The sequence below is a fragment of the Anopheles darlingi genome, chromosome 2 (genome assembly GCF_943734745.1).
Source record: "Anopheles darlingi chromosome 2, idAnoDarlMG_H_01, whole genome shotgun sequence".
Classification (NCBI taxonomy): domain Eukaryota; kingdom Metazoa; phylum Arthropoda; class Insecta; order Diptera; family Culicidae; genus Anopheles; species Anopheles darlingi.
In genome coordinates, this window is record NC_064874.1 from 68,681,858 (window position 1) to 68,699,552 (window position 17,695).

Consider the following 17,695-nt stretch of genomic DNA (forward strand, 5'->3'; position numbering starts at 1 on the left):
TATTCCGTGTTAACGCTACATTTTACGCATTCTTTCGCACCTTTACGCGTGTGATTCCTTGCCTGTTGTCTTCTTTAAACGAAGACGTAACCTCACTTTCGCAAAACTTTAAAACCCAAGCGGTCTCTTTGCTTCCGTTGGATTGGATCAACCCCCGGTGGTGTGGTCATAACTTTCCATTTCATCCAAAAGAAAAAGGGATCCCCCTCACCTACGACGCTTTGTATCCATCACCTCCAAAGGGACTGCTGCTGGTGTCGGGATGATTTAATTTCTCTCTACTCCGATCGTAAAAAAGGCATTTCCACGGGAACACGGAAACAGCGGCCGTGTGTAAGGGAAGGAGTGCAACGGATCCCCTGGGATACCACACACCTCGAACTCCTTCCTCCCTCGCCCCGTCAAAAAATATATGTTTATATGCGCGCTCGAACGCAATGGATCGTACCACCACCACCGCCGCCATTTTACCTTTACCGCTTCTTCGTGCACGAACACCATAAACCATCGATCGAGTGCGTTCCGATGGCGACTGATGCTGCCAATGCTGATGATGATGATGATGATGATGAAGCGATCATCTATGTCGCCGCCGGCCCATTAACTGTTGGTCGAACAGTTGTGGTGCTCGTCGGGCCTCAGCGCCGGCGGTATGTCCTCGTACGGTCGCACACCGGATAGGCGCTGGTTTTCGCGCACCTTTTCCACCTCCTCGAACACACGCAGCAGATTGCGGCCGGCCAGCTTTTCCAGCTCGTCCACCGTCCAGCCATCGCCGAGGAGCTCCGCGAACAGACGCGGATAGCTGGCGACGTCCTCTAGGTCGCGCGGCGTGCTGGTGCGTGATTTTTTGATGGTCCGGGGAGAGAGAGCATAGAGAGAGAGAGAGAGAGAGAGAGAGAGAGAGAGAGAGAGAGAGAGAGAGAGAGAGAAAGAGAGAGCAGAGAGAAAAAGATGAAAAGATTTATGTATATGTTAGAATGTCGTCCCAAACGATATATTTTTTTTTCGCTTCCTTCCTTCCATTGTCCCTCGCATTGTTCCGCGCACTTTCTTCTGAGATTCTCAACACAACAACGGCCCCCCCTCGAAGCGAAGACGGGGGGGCGGAAGGGACGCACCGGGCCCGGCCGTAAATCGCGCCCTCGTACGCGACACGCCCGGCCACCCCCTTTGCCGTAATCATATTTTTATTTTAGGAGCCAAAAAAGGGAGTTTCGCCAAGAGTCATTAAATGGCGTTGCGCGGGGGTGCCAATGGTTTTCGCTAGATTGGCCAGCAGTGCCGGCGGTCCTGGGGCCAATTTATGGGTCTCTTACGTTGAAATGTGGGACGCGAGAAACGTTGTGGCAAGATGTGGGGTGTGATTTTTCTTCGCTAAGGCGAGCAGGAAAGAAAAGACTTTTTCCTTTGGCAGACTGCGAATGGTGAGGGACCGGTGTGTGCGCGAGTGTGGAAGGAGATAAAATTCTATTTTTTATGCTGCAAACTGGGATCATTAAATCGTTGCGATGAGCAAAAGGGTTAGCATCGTAGGAGTGAGAGCAAATTTGATGTCTAGAGGGTGTGTGTGTGTTTAATAAGCTTTCTGTCAGCTCCATTCATGCGCCTCTCAGGATATCGCGCGAGGGGCACTGCAAGTAATATATTCGGATTAAAAAGGCTGGATAATCTTGGAATTTGCTGTCATTTTTCATTCCTAATGTAAAGTAGATTAAATTTAACGCTCGTTTAATCAAGACTCTCGTTTGATACGTTGGCAGAGCGCGTCGTAAATCGAATTCCGTTCATTAGCTAGAGCAACGGAGTAACGGGATTATCTCTTTTCAATCCCAAAATTCCCCCCCGTTAGCTTGAAATTATGAAACGAATTACAAGGAAATGTGCTATCCTCCTCTCGGCTCAGCACAACATTATCAAATTATAGTACTTCCAATGAATGGGCCCTTTCGGCAGCATCTCTTTTTTCAATTTATGTCAATTCGGATTTCGACCTAATACGACATTCCAGGAATATCTAATCCACCAGTGTCCTCGTCTCGCATGGCATGGCATGGCGGGCAGATGGCCTCAAACGTCCCAAAAAATCCCGCCCTCCTTCCCCGCAAATCAGCCCGATTATACCCGATTACTTACAAATTAATTCCATCATAACCGGCACCCAGTCCGACGTGATCGATTCCGGCCACCTTCCTTATGTGGTTTATGTGGGCTGCCCGGGTGGTAAGCGTCACATGAAAGAGAGAAAAGAGAAGCGGCGATTGTGAGTGAAGAGCATGTAATATGAGCCCGCCCCCCCGCCGCCGGGCACGTAACGGAAGGCAAGCTCCATGATCCTGTGCTCTACGAATCGTTCGTTATTATTCCTATCAGCATCATCATCATCATCAGCATCATCGGTGTGCATCACCAGGGTTATCATCAGTTTCCTTATCTGACGCTTTGCTGACTAAGGGCACACACACACAGTCATATGTCCATCGACCTACTTCTTCCGGACCGACAGCATTCCTGTACGTCAGCAGCATAACACGCGTGTACGTCAGCCCATCAGTCCGATAATCACCGATACTGACACCACCATCACCGTGGTCGTGGTCAGTGACGACAGCTTGTCTTCCACCGTGTCCAGAATGCACATTCCGCTAGTTCCGCTTGTGTCCAGCAGCTCTCTGCGTCTTTGTTCCTTTCGATTGTGCCGCAGACTTAGGGAAGGACTTTCGACGCCGGCCGGCCACGGACCAGATCCCGGCAATCTTCAATCGAACGTAATTGGAAGAGAAAACAGGTCAAAGCGGTTCACCGCTGTAGCCACCGGCGACCGGCACGACCGGACAGACTTCTTCGGCTTCGGATGTGTCAGCAGTTGGTCAAATGTGTAGGTGATCGCTTCCTACGTATGCGTCTCGGTGACACTCTAGCTAGGCTTATCCAGGGGGGAAACCCCCTCAAAAAAGTACTTTTGCGTCAAGATCTTGCACCAGGTGACGTCAGGTGTGTGTGTGTGTCTGTGGCTGTGCCGGGCGGGCATATTGGCACCATCATCACATCGCATCGCCTACGCGTTGTCTGTGCTTGTGTCTGCGCAGTTTAAAGTGTGCACACACTACGGGGAAAATGATTTGCTCTCAGCAGGACTGTGAAGTGCTGAAAATGCTTCACCGCAAGCACGGAAGCAACAGGATGGATGCAACGAAAAGTGTCGGCCAAATACACTCGAACGGCGAATGGCGAATGCTGGCTGCTGGTCTTCCAAGGTGGCCGCATCACAGGGCGAGCACTTGTCGCTGTTCTTTCTATCTGTCCTCCGAGTGTCCTTCGTACCGACGGCTAGTTGGCTGGCTGGCTGGCTGGCTGGCAGGGTGCTTGAAGCAGGGTTGAACAAACATTGCGCACCTCACGGAAGCTCGCGAGCCGCTTTACGCTTTTGGGTACCACTTAGCTTTCCTTTTTTTCGGGTTGCTCTACTCTCCTTGGCTGGTTCGAGGGTACAGTGTGTGTGTGTGGGTGAGTACTTCTTGGGTCGAACGGCACCGATAAGGCTGACGACGACGACGACGACGACGACGACAACGATGGCGACGAAATGTGCACGCGATTTGCAGGGCGCACAACGGAGCGGAGCTGAAGGAGTGCGAAATGCATTAGAGTTGGTACTGGCGCCGATGATAACAGGATTGGCAGCCGACTAGCAAGAAGCATTACCGACAAGGCCACCCCACGTCTGACGCCGGTACGGTGCGGCACTTGGTCCGGGAATTGTCCGGGAAAAGGAGGTCGGTGTGTGTGCTCGCGTGAAAAACATTTTCTCTCCGTTCGTGAGCAGCATTCAGCTGGTTGCGTTTTTTCCTGTGCGGCACCATCCATGGCGGCACACGAGCCTCGAGATGAACGTTTGCTCCTCCACCTTTTACCGAGTATGGCCGCTTGAACGCACCGACAAGAAGGTGCAGCAGAAGCAGCAGCAGCAGCAGCAGCAGCATCGTCAGCTCATTGACGGTTCCGTAAGAGGTTGCCGCGCACGCAAGACGGAGAGAGAGACCGAGAGAGAGAAGAGTCCATGAGTGTGCCTTTCTTCCGCGAAATGATGTGCATGCTGCTGGTGGTTCTGTTGCTTCTAGTGCCGGTTGCTGGTATCTTCGTTTGCTCCTTCCGCTGGTGGTGGTGGTTTATTGCGTTCACAAAATGCACACGGCATCACGGGGCTACGGGGTTGAAGCGCCGGTTGGGAGATAATTATTTTTGGTGGCTGCACCAACCAAAGGAGTGATGATGAGCACGCCGATGTGCAGCGCACGGTGTGCTGCTGTTGTTTTAAGAAAATGAAGGATGTTGGTAAAGAGCTCAAGAGAGACCACTCGAGAAGGTAGGGTTTAGTGCCGGTGTGGCGAAGAGGACGTGTGCAACGATGTGAAGTGAGCTTTAAGGCAGACAAGGCAGGAGGATATAGAGCAGATTTATGAATGCGCCACATACAAGTTTAATTAAAATATTTTTCCTGAAAAGAAAACGTAAGCAGCAGGGTCAGTATAATCCATTCGTGCGGCCTGCTAGCATCAATGGTAGCCGTTTCATAATCTTTTTAAATGAATTTCATTCTTTTCTTTACAAACCAGCGTAATAAGCGATGTAAACCAACCTCAAAAGAATGGTTCCAGGGAGGCTCCGACAGGAAAAAAACATGCCGATTATCGTAAGTGATAAAATGGTTAACATCAATTCGACACCGATAGCCACGGAGGATCTGATTAAACCGAATCCTGGGGAGAAGGGCGATGCTCTGCCCTCGGGGGCGGTGCGGTAGGTAATTCGGTGACATACTTGACCATGATGCTACTTGCACGTTCGCCTCTCCTCTCACACCACACAAAAGGGTCGAGTGGTTGAAGAATCGAAAGGGGAGGAAAAAGTAACATAAATTTAACTTACCACGTGACATGACCTTTGCCCATATTCGCTAACCTCAGCACTCAGGGTCCCGGACCCGATAGGCTAGGTAACTTCTTTCCCTTTTTATTCTCGCCTTTTTCTTTGTGGATCGAAGCTGACAAGTCCTTTAGAGACCGATGTAATTCCCAATCAAAGGACCACCTTACCGTGTGTGTGTGTGTTTGTGTGTGTTTGTGTGGGAATCACAGCGCGCAAAGGACTGCAAGGACATTGATTGTAACGAAGATGGCAGAGGGACCACAGGATATACTGACACACTCAGGGACATACTCATTCCATTGCCTGTCCTGCCTTTCTCCAAGAAAGAAAGAAGATAAAAAGCGAAAAGTGTGAAGTGAACGTCGTACACTTTAACGACTTTTTGGTACGGTAAAGGCAAAACCCGGGGCCACCAGAGGCTGTTTGGATGGATTTTCAAAAAAACAGTGTTGTCCTGCATGCCCCCGTACTCGGCTACGGTGGGATACTTTGGGGACTTCGAGAGGAATGTCCGGTCGGTCGCATGAATATGCATATGTAGCCTTCCTTCCATCGATAAATGTCACCGTAGAGAAGACGTATGCGCTTGTTGCTGGCCGCCCTACTCTGGCTCGTTGGCCTGGCCGAGGGTCGATAATAATAGAAAAAAAAGGGATCGAGTGTCCCGAGGGCTGTGTGGTTTGCATTCAGTCCAGATTGGCCTGCCACCGCCGAGGCAGTAAAGCCGACGTGAGGTCGATGAAGCGGTCGACGATAACAGGAGGATGCCTTTAATGTGAGACAAAGTGATCGAGATCGAGAAGGACCCACGTTTGTTTAAACGAAACAGTTGTCGAGGAGTTTCGAACGAGAGACTTCACACGCGCTGCTAGAAGTAGAAGTAATCCAATTTGCAAACTTTTAAAATTTAAAGCTGCAGACGGAGCGCCAAGGTGAGCAACAAAAAAAAACGGTCTTTCTGCATTTGTATAACTGACTCGGGTAGAGCGAGGTGCCAGGGGTTCCACCGCTTTTCGATTGGAATGCAAGTTTCCGGCTTTTGGGGAGGAAAATTGAGCGAAACATAAAAATATACACCTGCACGGCACAACGCTTTTCACGCAAAAATGCACCCTCCCACGGGAGGGTGGAAAATGGCGATAGGATGGCCACCGACTGTGCTGGTCGGTGTACTCGCAGGAAGGACACCAGGAAGCCGCAGGAAGCAACCGGTGGTGTGCAGAGAGAACAGGAAGTGCATATCAAAGCCACGATGTTGCAGCGGCAGCAGCAGCAGCAAACATTCATAGGCACTGTAAACATTGCGGGCTGCATATTTCGGAATCCTGATGAATAATGGATTTGACGAAAGTGTAAGATGCGTTTAGCATATTGAATGCTGAATGTGGCTGCACACCAGGGACCGATACTGCGGCAAAAAGGGAAGTGGGCGCACAGCGTAGTTATCCTTTGAGTTTGACAGTTTTTCACTCAACGCTTTTTCGAAGTTGTCTCATTCCGTGTTGTTTTCGACGTTCTGAATCGGACTGAGCTTCGGTATAAATGGTTTTTTATAACTCTTTTTTTTATAAAATTCAAATTAAACAGATACCGCATTGCTATTGCAGTGTTGACGGTTTCCCCAAATATTTGCTTAGCCAAAGTTCAAGAAATGTATTGCGCGTAGTAGGAATCGTATTATCTGCTTGGCTCACATCAAAACATATTTTTCCTCTTATCTCTGAATATTTTTAAATTTATTCTGAAATGAAATTCGGAAATTAGTTCTAAACTGTGTTCTCTTAATTATAAAAACTACTATGTATTTTTTAGTACGTTTTTTGTAATATATTCAAGGCAACTTTTACATTTCTTTTATCAGCCATTTGATGTGTGAAATTTAAATATAATAAATGATGGTCAATGGACAAACAAACTGATTAAAGCTGATGCCATAACGACTCATTGTTGCTTCATAATTGCTTATTTAAACCAATGATCTGTAATGTTATTGATGGTTTGTAATAAACTCTTTTGATCGCTACTATTCCACTAATCGCTTCCTATCGTTCACCACAAAACGGGCGCCCGGTTCTATCAGTGGCGCACTGTCAGAAACATAACCATTACATTATCAGACAAGCCCCGCGGGACACTTTATTGGTGAGGATTCTCATTCTAATTGCTCGACAAACCGCTCCGGCAGCAAAGGAGCAGTTGATTTAATTTAATAACGAAGCTAATAAGCAGCCAATGTGCGGCGCGTACCAACTTTAGATAAACTGTTCCAACAAATGGGCAACGCGCTGTTTGTGTGTTAAAGGCCGATCGTTTTTTTGTATTTTGGCGGAAGCAATATATCTGAGATCATTATAATGGAATTAACAGCAGAGCGCTTCCGGTAGGCCGCCCGCTCCCAAAAATCCGCCCGCTAGTGGTACGCATGAGAAACTTTAAACTCGACCAAATATCTTGCGCCAAACTGATCAAAGCAAACAACACTGGGCGTGGGCCCAATTCGGTTGGCCGATGACGCCAGGCCAGGCCAGGCCAGGTCGGAGTGTCGGCGAAATTTAATTCCTCACCCAATTAACAGAAATAAATGGATCCGGGCGGTAGAGAGGCAGACAGTAAGAGAAGGAGAGTTTTCCTCCAGCGCGCAGGAATGCCACCAGAGAAAAACGTCGTCCGCGGCCGCGACAACCGAACACGCCCGTGGACCGGGCCCGCGGAGTGTGAGAAGAAAGCAATAATTTAATATCGGCTGGAATAAATCTAAATATAACTTTTAATTCAGTTATCAAAACAAATTATCACCCTGCCCTTCGCTTCCCGTTACGTCGAAGCTTTTCTGATTTCCTCCCTCTATCCCATCCTCCCTCCGCGGAAAACGCGTCCGATCCGGACGACGACAGTGGGTGACGGCCCGTGCCGGGAACGCCACGTGCAGCTATCGGCGCTCGTCTTGCTGGCATTCGAGGACTTTCTTTCTTTTTTCCCCCGTTTTTTTTGGCAATCGTTGGCATTCGTTTGGAGTTTTCTTGCTCCTTTTTTCTGGTGGTGTTTTTGTTTAATTCTTTTCCTCCTTCCCCACCTCATCTCTCACCGCGTGGTCGGCACGCGATGCCGTCAACAGCAATAATATGCTACAACAGTTCTCTCATTTGCGATGAGATTTGGCCGCATTTCGGGCGAGCCAACCCGGGGCTGACGACGACGATAACGGGGATGGGGTGGGGTGGGGCCTTTTCGGGTTGTCTATTCCGTTGGAGGCCACGGGCTGTAACCACCACCGAGGGTGGGGGCTGGGCTCCGGCCAGGGCCGTAAAATTTTAATTAAACGAAACATAATTTTAAAACATCCTTTTTTACTGACCTCTCTTCTCTCTTTCTTTTTTGTTTTCTCTCTCTTTCTCTTTCTCGCTCTGTTTCCCGCTGTCCTCTGCTAGGTTTTCCCCCGACGGCTGTGTCTGTTTCGGAACTGTTAGGACGCTGGCTGGGCGTGGGGCAGTGAGAAAATGCAAAAATCCGATGAAAAATGATTTCCATCATTGCGCGGCTTCCGTGCTAAAACGGGAAACGTACCCGCTGGGCACGGATCCCTTCGCTCTGATGGCGAAAGGATGATGATTGTGCCGGCCTTGTTTTTGGGGTCTCCTTCTTTTGGGAGGATTTCTTCGAATGCCATCATCATCATCATTCCAGCCAGTGCGAGTCTAATTACCGAAACGAATGAACTGTTGTTGTGACAATTTCTGCGACTCTGTTGACCGCTGTCGTCCGCAGGAATGGAAAATGCCTTCGAGGGAAAGCCATTTTTTTGCTACCACGCCCGGGATGGATTGCTTTGGTTTGCTTCAAATGGAAAACAAGCGGACACGATGGTGGTGGTTGTGGGATGCTGAGCCCCTGGGAGGGGGGGAAGGGAGGTCCCCGACAACCGACCGCACGATGAAGGATCTTGAAGGATGACGCACACAAGGCACATAAAGACACCGAGTGTCCTTGTGGCCTGTGGTCACGATGTCCCTGGCAAGTTGGCATCCTCTATTGGCTAAGTAAACGTTGTTACTGCCTATTGAGCGGGAGGAACCCACCCGCAGGGGCAGGGTGGGCATCTTATGGTTTGTAATTTATTTACCAAAGCCACCGGCCATTGTGGTGTGGGCAGCTGTCCATCGTCCGGTGGACGGTTTGGTTTCCTTGGGCAGCTGAGTGAGTGCAGCTGATGGATGATTGTCATAATAACACGCCGCTTAAGAGATAAACCCCAACAGGTGCTCTCGCTTAATTTGAACGCCCGGTAAACGGATCGTGAAAATATGCCCACCGGGCACATTATGCTATCGGTCGGGGGGCTTCTCATTGTTTGCCCAAGAATTAAAGCGTCTTGATGGCAATGAATCAAAATAAGCAAATTGATATATTAGTGACATCATTCTAGCTTAAATTCTAACATACTTGGATGAGTTTGATGTGCCTAATTCTCGCTTCTCTGCCTGCCTTGGCCGGGGAAAATGATAAAAATACATTCCAGCTAAAGGAAAAACAAACGCAAACTGATCTGGCCTTGGACGAATAGCTCGATTTCGCAGGTCATGCAGCTGTGCGTTCGAGTTCCAGGCGAGGGCACTGGCGTTAAATTAAGATACCTTTACGCCAGCACAAGCGAATTAATCAGCGAGGCGTGAATACACCTCACTCGTGTGGTTCCATCAACGGTGCAAAGCGTGAAAAACCGTGCATTTTGAACACGTGGTGCCGTTCTTGATTCCCCCCGCCTGTATATGTGCGGTGTTGGGTGAGATGGGATTTTCTACAAAACTTTTTCCAACTCTCGCACGCTCGTCCGCCACTTTTCGTCGGATTTAAGCAGCATGCTTTCGGTTCGCGGTGTCTCCCACCGCTCGCGCCACCGCTGGTTGCAGGTCTGCTTTTTTTTCTCACACGTTTTCGACGAATATTCCCCTGTTGGCACACTTGGCAGCATTCAATCCCGTACTCGCCGCCCTCCCTCGCTCGCTCGCGGCAGCCAACAATTCTCGTTGTTGGCATGCGGATTGTGCGCGGTTAACGCCCGTAGGTAACGGCAGAGGGTTGTTTGTTTGGTGCTTGATCGCGCAGACACTCCACTACTTCTGCCTGTCCAAACCACACATTTCGACAATGCTTTGGAGTGTGGTTTGGCGTGTAAAAGTGTCACTTATCTTGTGAACCACGACGACTGCCAAACCCCTACGTTGGGAGGGAAGGAGTGTACAGCGCAACCGAATCGTTTTAATATGCAAAACAGTTGTAACAGCCGCGTGGTGCGGTGTCTCGCGGGCTTTCGTTTGCGGTGAAGCCGACGAGATCTGGAGAAAACCGCCACCGTGCTGGCAAACAGGCACCCGGTTTGAAGTTGGGGGCGTCCTGTGGATCTGTGTTGGAAGGGTGTTTGGTGGTTTTTAAATTTTATTTGAAATGCTAGCATTCCTAGTCGACGGCATTCGAGAAGTTTGCGAAATCGGGGAAATGTACGTTTTAATGGGGCTGTGCGAAATTCCCCGAAAACGAAATGTGACGCACAGTTTCGCGGAGGCTGTGGAAACTCGATTAAGTTGATTAAATTGAGATGCGGGAATAAATTAGATAAAACTAAAAGCAATCCAACGGGCCTAAAGATGCTGTTATGCTAAACTTCGAATTTAAAATGTGTCTTTTCACATTGATTAAATGCGTTAAACAAGGCGCAGTTTTCACCAGTAATCCTTTAACTTAACTAAACAACCGACGAAATTTAAACGTATCGATAGTTATAGTTTTGGCCACTCACGGCGCTATAATAGGTTAAGGGCGATCTGTCTTTGAGCTGTCAAAGTGTAACAGCCGTTAAATTCAAAAGAGCGTCACTTGCAGCGGCAGAAAAAAACGGCGCACGCAGCTCGGTTAGAGAAAAACAAAGGTATTTTTGTGATTTTGTGAAAAATGGACGACGTGTTTGAATCGGGCGATGGTGATATGTCCCACTCGGCGGTGCTGATGAAAACGGTGCAAATGATGCAACACCCGGCCTACGAGAACCCGTACGAGTGGTCAACGAACGACTTCGAGTTGGGCAAGCCGCTCGGCCGTGGAAAATTCGGACGCGTCTACCTGGCGCGGGAACGCGAGTCCGGCTTTATGGTGGCCATGAAGGTGATGTTCAAGTCACAGCTCACCAAATGGAACGTGGAGAAGCAGCTGCTGCGCGAGATCGAGATCCAGTCCCGCCTGAAACATCCGCACATTCTGCGGCTGCTGACCTGGTTCCACGACGATCGCCGGATCTACCTGGCGCTCGAACTGGCGGCTCAGGGCGAGCTGTACAAGCACCTGAAGAGGGCCCCGAAGGGAAGGTTTGATGAGGTTCGTTCGGCACGGTACGTCTCCCAAGTGGCCGATGCGCTGAACTATTGCCATGCGAACAACGTTATTCACCGCGATCTGAAGCCGGAGAACATCCTGCTCACCGATGACGACAACGTTAAGCTGGCCGATTTCGGCTGGTCTGCGCACACCAGCTCGAAGCGCAAGACGATGTGCGGTACGCTCGATTATCTGCCCCCGGAAATGGTCGATGGTAAGACGTACGATGATTCCGTGGATCAGTGGTGTCTGGGTATTCTGTGCTACGAGTTCCTGGTTGGCAATCCGCCGTTCGAGTCACCCAACACACAAAACACGTACGATAAGATCCGGCGCCTGGAGATCATCTATCCGCGGCACATGAGCCCCGGAGCAATCGATCTGGTGTCCAAGGTAAACAATCGATTTTCACTCCAGCAAGCAAATAAGATCATTAATGTATGTTTCCGTATTGCAGTTGCTACGCACTCCCAGTAGCTCCCGGATCACGCTGCGCAACGTTATGAACCATCCGTGGGTGTTGCAGATGCGTAACCAAGGACAGCTCCGATAAGGTGTTTCCGTCAATTCCACGGTTCTAGTTTATAATAATGAATGCGTATCATTTAGCAACGGATAGACCCTTTTTAGTGGTTCATATGATCAATTTGTTTCTTGTATTATATAGCATCTTTGTAATGAAATTATGTTTCCATCGTGACTCTCAATATCTAAATATGTTTCTATTGAGTATATCGTTTTCAGTTGATTGATTGAATTGATTGGTCAGTATCATGAAGCTTCGCTTAACAAAATCCTATCACCAGATGCTTGCTGTTTCTCCCATAAGCTACCTGAATCATTTGAAAAAACGTGGGTTCCGAAAACCGATTAAAAATGCCAACCGAAGCTACGGGTACACGAACGGCTAGAAGCACGGAATGATTCACTGGGAGTTGATTTGTGCTTCCTCCATTGGTTACCTGTTAGTGGTCTATATTTGCACAAAACCGTATGGTGAACATCGAAACGATCGTTCGAACAGTGAGAAACAAAACGTTCATCATTGGATCAGTGATGGATGATGCTGATAGGAGAAAGATTGAAGAGCCCTTCAAACGGGCATTGCTCGTGGACTATTACACTAACTTCTAACAGCAACTTACCTACTGCATCCTGCACGGACGCGTTTTCGCTGCACCGCAGAAACTTGTTGTAAAAGTTCACCATCACCAGGCCGCGATTTTTCGTCACTAGCTCGAGCACCTCGTCCTGGACGTTCCGGCTCGAGTTGCACAGGGCGTGGGCCGACGAGTGGGAAAAGATGACCGGAGCCTGCGAGGTGGCCAGCACATCCTTCATCGTGCTGACGGACGACTTTGACAGGTCCACTATCATGCCGAGCCGGTTCATTTCGCGAACGATGGTCTACGGTGTACGCGCCGCGGCACATGATTGGATTGCATTGGCCGGTGATGTAGGGTGAAAGGCGATGGGGACGAGAGACAACATGGGAAAGTGAGTTAGTGGAACAACGAAGATGAAAACCTATCAAACATAAATTGGAATACAAATGGGAATTTATCCCCAAAATGGACCACGCGGACGGACAGCTGGTTAGTTGGCAGCCAACAGGAAACAGAAAAAAGGGCCTCGAGAGTGTATTTTAGAAAATGCAAACATCTACTCTTTCCTTTCGCTGCCCTGGTGCACAGCACTATCGTGCAACATCGACGATGATGGCAGTCGCGACCTTGTACCAGAGGTATCAACACGAACTAACTAGCAGCGGTGTCCGCCCGACATAAACTTGGTGCGCAATATTGCGCCAAACAACATCGGATCAAGCTAGAGCAGCGGCGCTGCAACACACCATCCAACGAGATGGAAACTCATTTCTGGTTGCGAGGGTCGTTAAAAAAGTTGCACAAAAAATGACACAGAAAGAAACAATCGCGAAACTGCATCTGCGTGACAACATCTAAATGGAAAACTCTCCCGGGTCTCTCCGCAGGAGGTCACAAAATCCCTCCTTTACCGGCAGATAGTCAGTTTCTCATCTGGTTGCTACGTAACAGACACCTATTATTAACTAGTGGCTATGAGACTCGAGTTTTTTTGTTTTACCGGCATTCTGACAACGGTCGAACGAAATTTAACATGCAGCTCACGAACACGGGCGCTGTGCCAGATTGACAGTAAATTTTGGGGACATCCTTTTAATTACGAAAATATTGTTTTCCGCGATCCACGTGGCATATTTGTGCCGGGTCCGTATGTGAACGCGAAAATTAATTAAAACATTCACGCACATCCCGATATGGTATGAGTTTGTTTCAAATGCGCCCGCTTGTTCGGGAGCACGTGGGGAATGTGTGAAACATGAATACTGACTTTCTGTGTGGAATACACATTCACTTAAAAGCAAAGGAAATATCCTCCAGGAAACAAAATTGATTCGATATTCCGAGATTTTTAAAAGTGCTATGCCAGTCGATGCCACCGTTTGAATGTTCCACGGCTATTAAATATAGTCCGATTACCAGCTTCTTCCCCCAATGTCCACGCAAGAAAGAACAACTACGATACCAGAGTGATTCGTATTTTTTGTTTGTGAAACCTCTCTAGCATTCCAGAGGCGGAAGGCATCGAAATAAAATATCCCATTCATTGGATTTACAACACATAAAGTATGCAGCGAGTGTGGCATCCGAATGACGAGGCATTTTTTATCATCTCGATCCAAGTGGTGAAGTCAAACGTAGGATCAAGTGGATCAACTGCACCGGATGTTGATGGTCCAGCCATCAGCGCATTTCTACATAGATAGAAAACGAGAGCGACCCGGCATCACGGTACGCACGTCGAGCAAGTAACACACGAAATAATGAAAGAAAAAAACTGTGCAGCAACACAAACTTAGAGATCCAAAAAAAAGGAGCGAGAGTGGACGGAAAACTATTTCCCGATCATACCAGCAGCAGTATCCGCTGATACGCGCGAGACATGTGTTCATGTTGCGGATACCAATATAGTTATTTCAACAACTTTTGCCGAGTTTGTGTTTTATTTTTCACTCCCAACCCGGACTCGGAACCAGATGAGGCTGGTATGGTGGCTGTGGGGTGGCACATATCAACCGACACAACCGACCGACGGTCGGTCAGTGGGGCTGTTCGTTAGGCCGATTGGCCTGTTTCCGCCGGTTTGGTTCATTTTTTTTTCTTCCTCTTCCTTGTTTGGTCACTTCTGCCCCCGGTTTACTCTCTGATTGCTCCAACATTTGGCGTATGGCGTATGGCGTATTGCGTACGATTCTGCGGTACCCGACGTAGAGCGCATGGAACGGACGGGGAAACGGTGATCGGTACAGCGTGAACCCATGCCGGTCCGTTGGATGACGGCAGCAGCAGGATGGCGTAAACAGAAATTGAAATCATTAAACTTCCTTCCGCAAACCGGTGGCACTGACCGAGCAGCGTGCTTCAGCGCTGACCAACTGACTATCCGGTACAGAAGACCAGCGGGAGGAATGGCCAGTTCGTTGATTCGCTCGACGGTACTGTGGGTGAGCGGGGTGTTGCTGCGGCGCGTAGGGTCACCGGGACTCCACCGCTATGGTCCGCAACAGGACAGCCGTCCGGTGCAGTGATGTGTCGAGCGTGCCGGAAGGAAGCTGGTCACCGAGGCAACAGGATGATGCCAACCGAGATATCCAAGCGTTGGCTGGCACAGATAAATGAACACGATACAGTGCGGGGGATTTGGATGGTAGAGCGGGACGGACCAGAGGATGGGGTTTTTTTTATTACCTTCTCTATCTCTCCCTTCGAGCCTTCGAGGAGTGTTTTTTGTGGACCTAAGGGGAGGATATTGGCGGATCCGGTGAAAGCTCAAACTACCCTTTCCCTCTCACCCCCTCGGGAGGGGCCGTATGTCCTTCAAGTCCGGTGGGTCAAGTGAGGTTGATGTTTGTTGTCGTTTATAAAATTACGAGAATTTCGCAACACATCGGACTGCTTTCCCACTCGTTAACGTCTTCGTTCTGTGCCGCTCTTCGGTTTTTTCTGCCTATTTTTTCCCATCGAAATTCCTTTTTCCATCATCAATCGTTGAATGCAGCGTTTTACTTTGTTTTTGCTACAACTCAAAAAGTAACTCAATTTAAAGCAGAATATTAGTGAAGTACGATGGTCTGCTTCATTTTCATTTCTTCGGAGCAAAGAGCAACGAGTGTTGAATGCATAAAAGGGCGATTTCATTCGAATGAGGTGGTAAAAAGTACTTTGTTGCGGTTGTGCAACAGATCTGCGAGACGGTTGACGGATTTCCAGCTACGGAAATTACAAGCGCGCTACCTTTCTGAATGATACTAAGCGTAAAACATCTTCGCTTTCAATGCAACCAGGTACTCCCGTTCCTCGAGGAAAAGAAAATAGCGCATAAAAGTTTAAAGTCCTCCAGCTGGACACCATTATCCTATCAGCCATTCCACTCAGTGCCGGCGTTGTGAAGTAAAATCAACCGGCTACGTAGCTTCTGAGAGTTGTTGAAGACTCCAGCTAATTAAGTTAGTGTCGTGCAGCAGCACAGACCAGAGCCTGCTGTCCATATTTTTCGACATTCCGACAACATTGCCACCGCTCAAGCTTAACATCACCGGCGGGACTGGTTTAGGAGGTTTCTGTTATGGCGGCGGGCAAACAAAATGGAATCAGCAAACTCCGGCTGCTGGCCCATGAAAGGCCCGTTGCGAAAAGGTGGGAATGAATAAATTTCCTCATTCCTCGCACTGTCACTTCTAGCAAATGCTTTCAATGCGGACGGTATTTTGCTTCGATAAACAGGACTACGGTTATGTTCTACCTTTCCTGGGGAGTGGTACAAAGCGTTTCAGAAGCGTTACGCGGTTTCAGCACCGAAGCGAAGCTGTATGAGCTTTAAAGAGATTTTAAATCTGTCAATCAACTTAAACCAATCCAACTCCAAGCCGGCCATGTAGTGCTACAGGAAGTGATAAAACTGTTCCTTTTGAGTTTACAGACAGGGAGTTTGTGTTTCATCAACTTGGACAGGATAAACAGCTGGTCTTAAAAAAGAAAAAGCTGAGGAGCTACAAAATCTACAAGGCCCACAGATGTTCAAATTGCTTTGAATTGCGCCGAAAGAGGCCAGATCCTTTTGCCCCTTTCATCGGCCACATTAATTAGACTACTTCACTTGGGTACCAATTTATTAGCCTGCTCACTCCCGGAACCGCTTCCGGATCCGGTTTGGTGGGCGGCTTACGAAACGTAATTAATCAAGCGGTTCGCCTCCTGGCCGACTGTTTATTCATCAATCGCGGTGCCCGGTAATTCGATCTTGTTTATTCAGCGGGGCTCGAATACGAATAATAAAGCCATTGGCTGCCACGTGGTCGGCGCGGCGGGGCGGGATTGGGCGTCCGTGTCGCGACGCGAGAAATCTATTCCGTAATCCCGGGACTCTCGGGACTCTCCCTTTCCTCCTGCCCTTTCTCCGAAACAGACGGTGCTTTTTGACAAACGTAAACTTCAACACCCCAATCAAAATCGAATAAACAGATTTAACGTAAGTAACGCGCTGCTGAAACTGCTGGCAGGAAGGGGCATCATCCCACCGGGGTGGAGGGGGTGTATTTAGCCGGAACGCGATGCTGGATTGATTGTCCCATGGATGTGGGGGGCGTGCCACAAGGCGATCGCAATTGTTAAATCGCAAAATGATAGGCATAAGCCGCTTCCATAATTTATCAGATCAACGAATCAACGGAGCATTAAAAAAGCGTAAAAGTTGTCCGCCGAGCTTCGGATTTGTTCCGGCGTCAAATCTGATATGTGACATCAAATTCGACGTAAAAAAGGGGAAGTTTAATCAGCTTTATCAAACTTTTTGTTGTTACTGCTGCTGCTGCTATTGTGCGTTCGATTTCGATAAAACTCATCTTACGTGGAATTCTTAATCAAAACTCGAAAAAGGCGACATCATGAGGACGAGGACTGAGCCAGGCGCTTGATGAAGTGCGGTTCGGGGCCATAATTCCTGCTATCACTCTGACATCGGCAATGATTTACTAGCGGCCCCAGTTTTCACTGCCTAGAGCCATCCTGTGCTACCTGTGCTGCTGCTGCTATTGCTGGCCCATATCTGGTAGAGACAATCGGTTCGGTTGTGGTTCGGTTCGGTAGAATCCTTTGCACCATGGCATGGCATACCAGGGACAACACCCCCATGTGTGCCCATGTGCTTTGTGGCCATTGATTTTTGGGCAGATTGAAATTTCGGGCTGCGTTCTGGGAACAAAACCTGCGTCCAGGTATGCGTGAAGGTAGCGGGAAAAACCCAAACCATAGAGCGTCAGGCCTCCTGATGGGCCATAGGGTTAGAGAGTACGTGATTA

At 48.8% G+C, this 17,695-nt stretch overlaps 2 protein-coding genes across 2 annotated transcripts in view; one reads left to right on the forward strand and one right to left on the reverse strand.

Moving 5' to 3' along the window:
* Window positions 1-428: 428 nt before the first annotated feature.
* The window catches only part of LOC125959484 (uncharacterized), a 45,925-nt gene continuing 28,658 nt past the window's right edge, over window positions 429-17,695 (reverse strand). The window contains exons 10-12 of the mRNA XM_049692306.1: window positions 12,441-12,702; window positions 2,137-2,212; window positions 429-835 (exon numbers count right to left, since the gene is read on the reverse strand). Of these exons, the coding sequence (XP_049548263.1) occupies window positions 601-835; window positions 2,137-2,212; window positions 12,441-12,702 (573 nt within the window). The 3' untranslated portion in view covers window positions 429-600. The remainder of the gene's footprint in view (window positions 836-2,136; window positions 2,213-12,440; window positions 12,703-17,695) is intronic.
* Window positions 10,842-11,957, forward strand: LOC125952388 (aurora kinase B-like). The gene is made up of 2 exons (XM_049681839.1): window positions 10,842-11,688; window positions 11,753-11,957. Exons 1-2 carry the CDS (start codon window positions 10,876-10,878, stop codon window positions 11,846-11,848), a joined length of 909 nt encoding a protein of 302 aa, XP_049537796.1. The 5' UTR covers window positions 10,842-10,875; the 3' UTR covers window positions 11,849-11,957.

Bases quoted from the DNA above. Each gene is read 5' to 3' on its own strand.
- LOC125952388 (XM_049681839.1), top strand. From the start codon at position 10,876: ATGGACGACGTGTTTGAATCGGGCGATGGTGATATGTCCCACTCGGCG. The intron at 11,689-11,752 runs GTAAACAATCGA...TCCGTATTGCAG, and splicing joins CAATCGATCTGGTGTCCAAG to TTGCTACGCACTCCCAGTAG.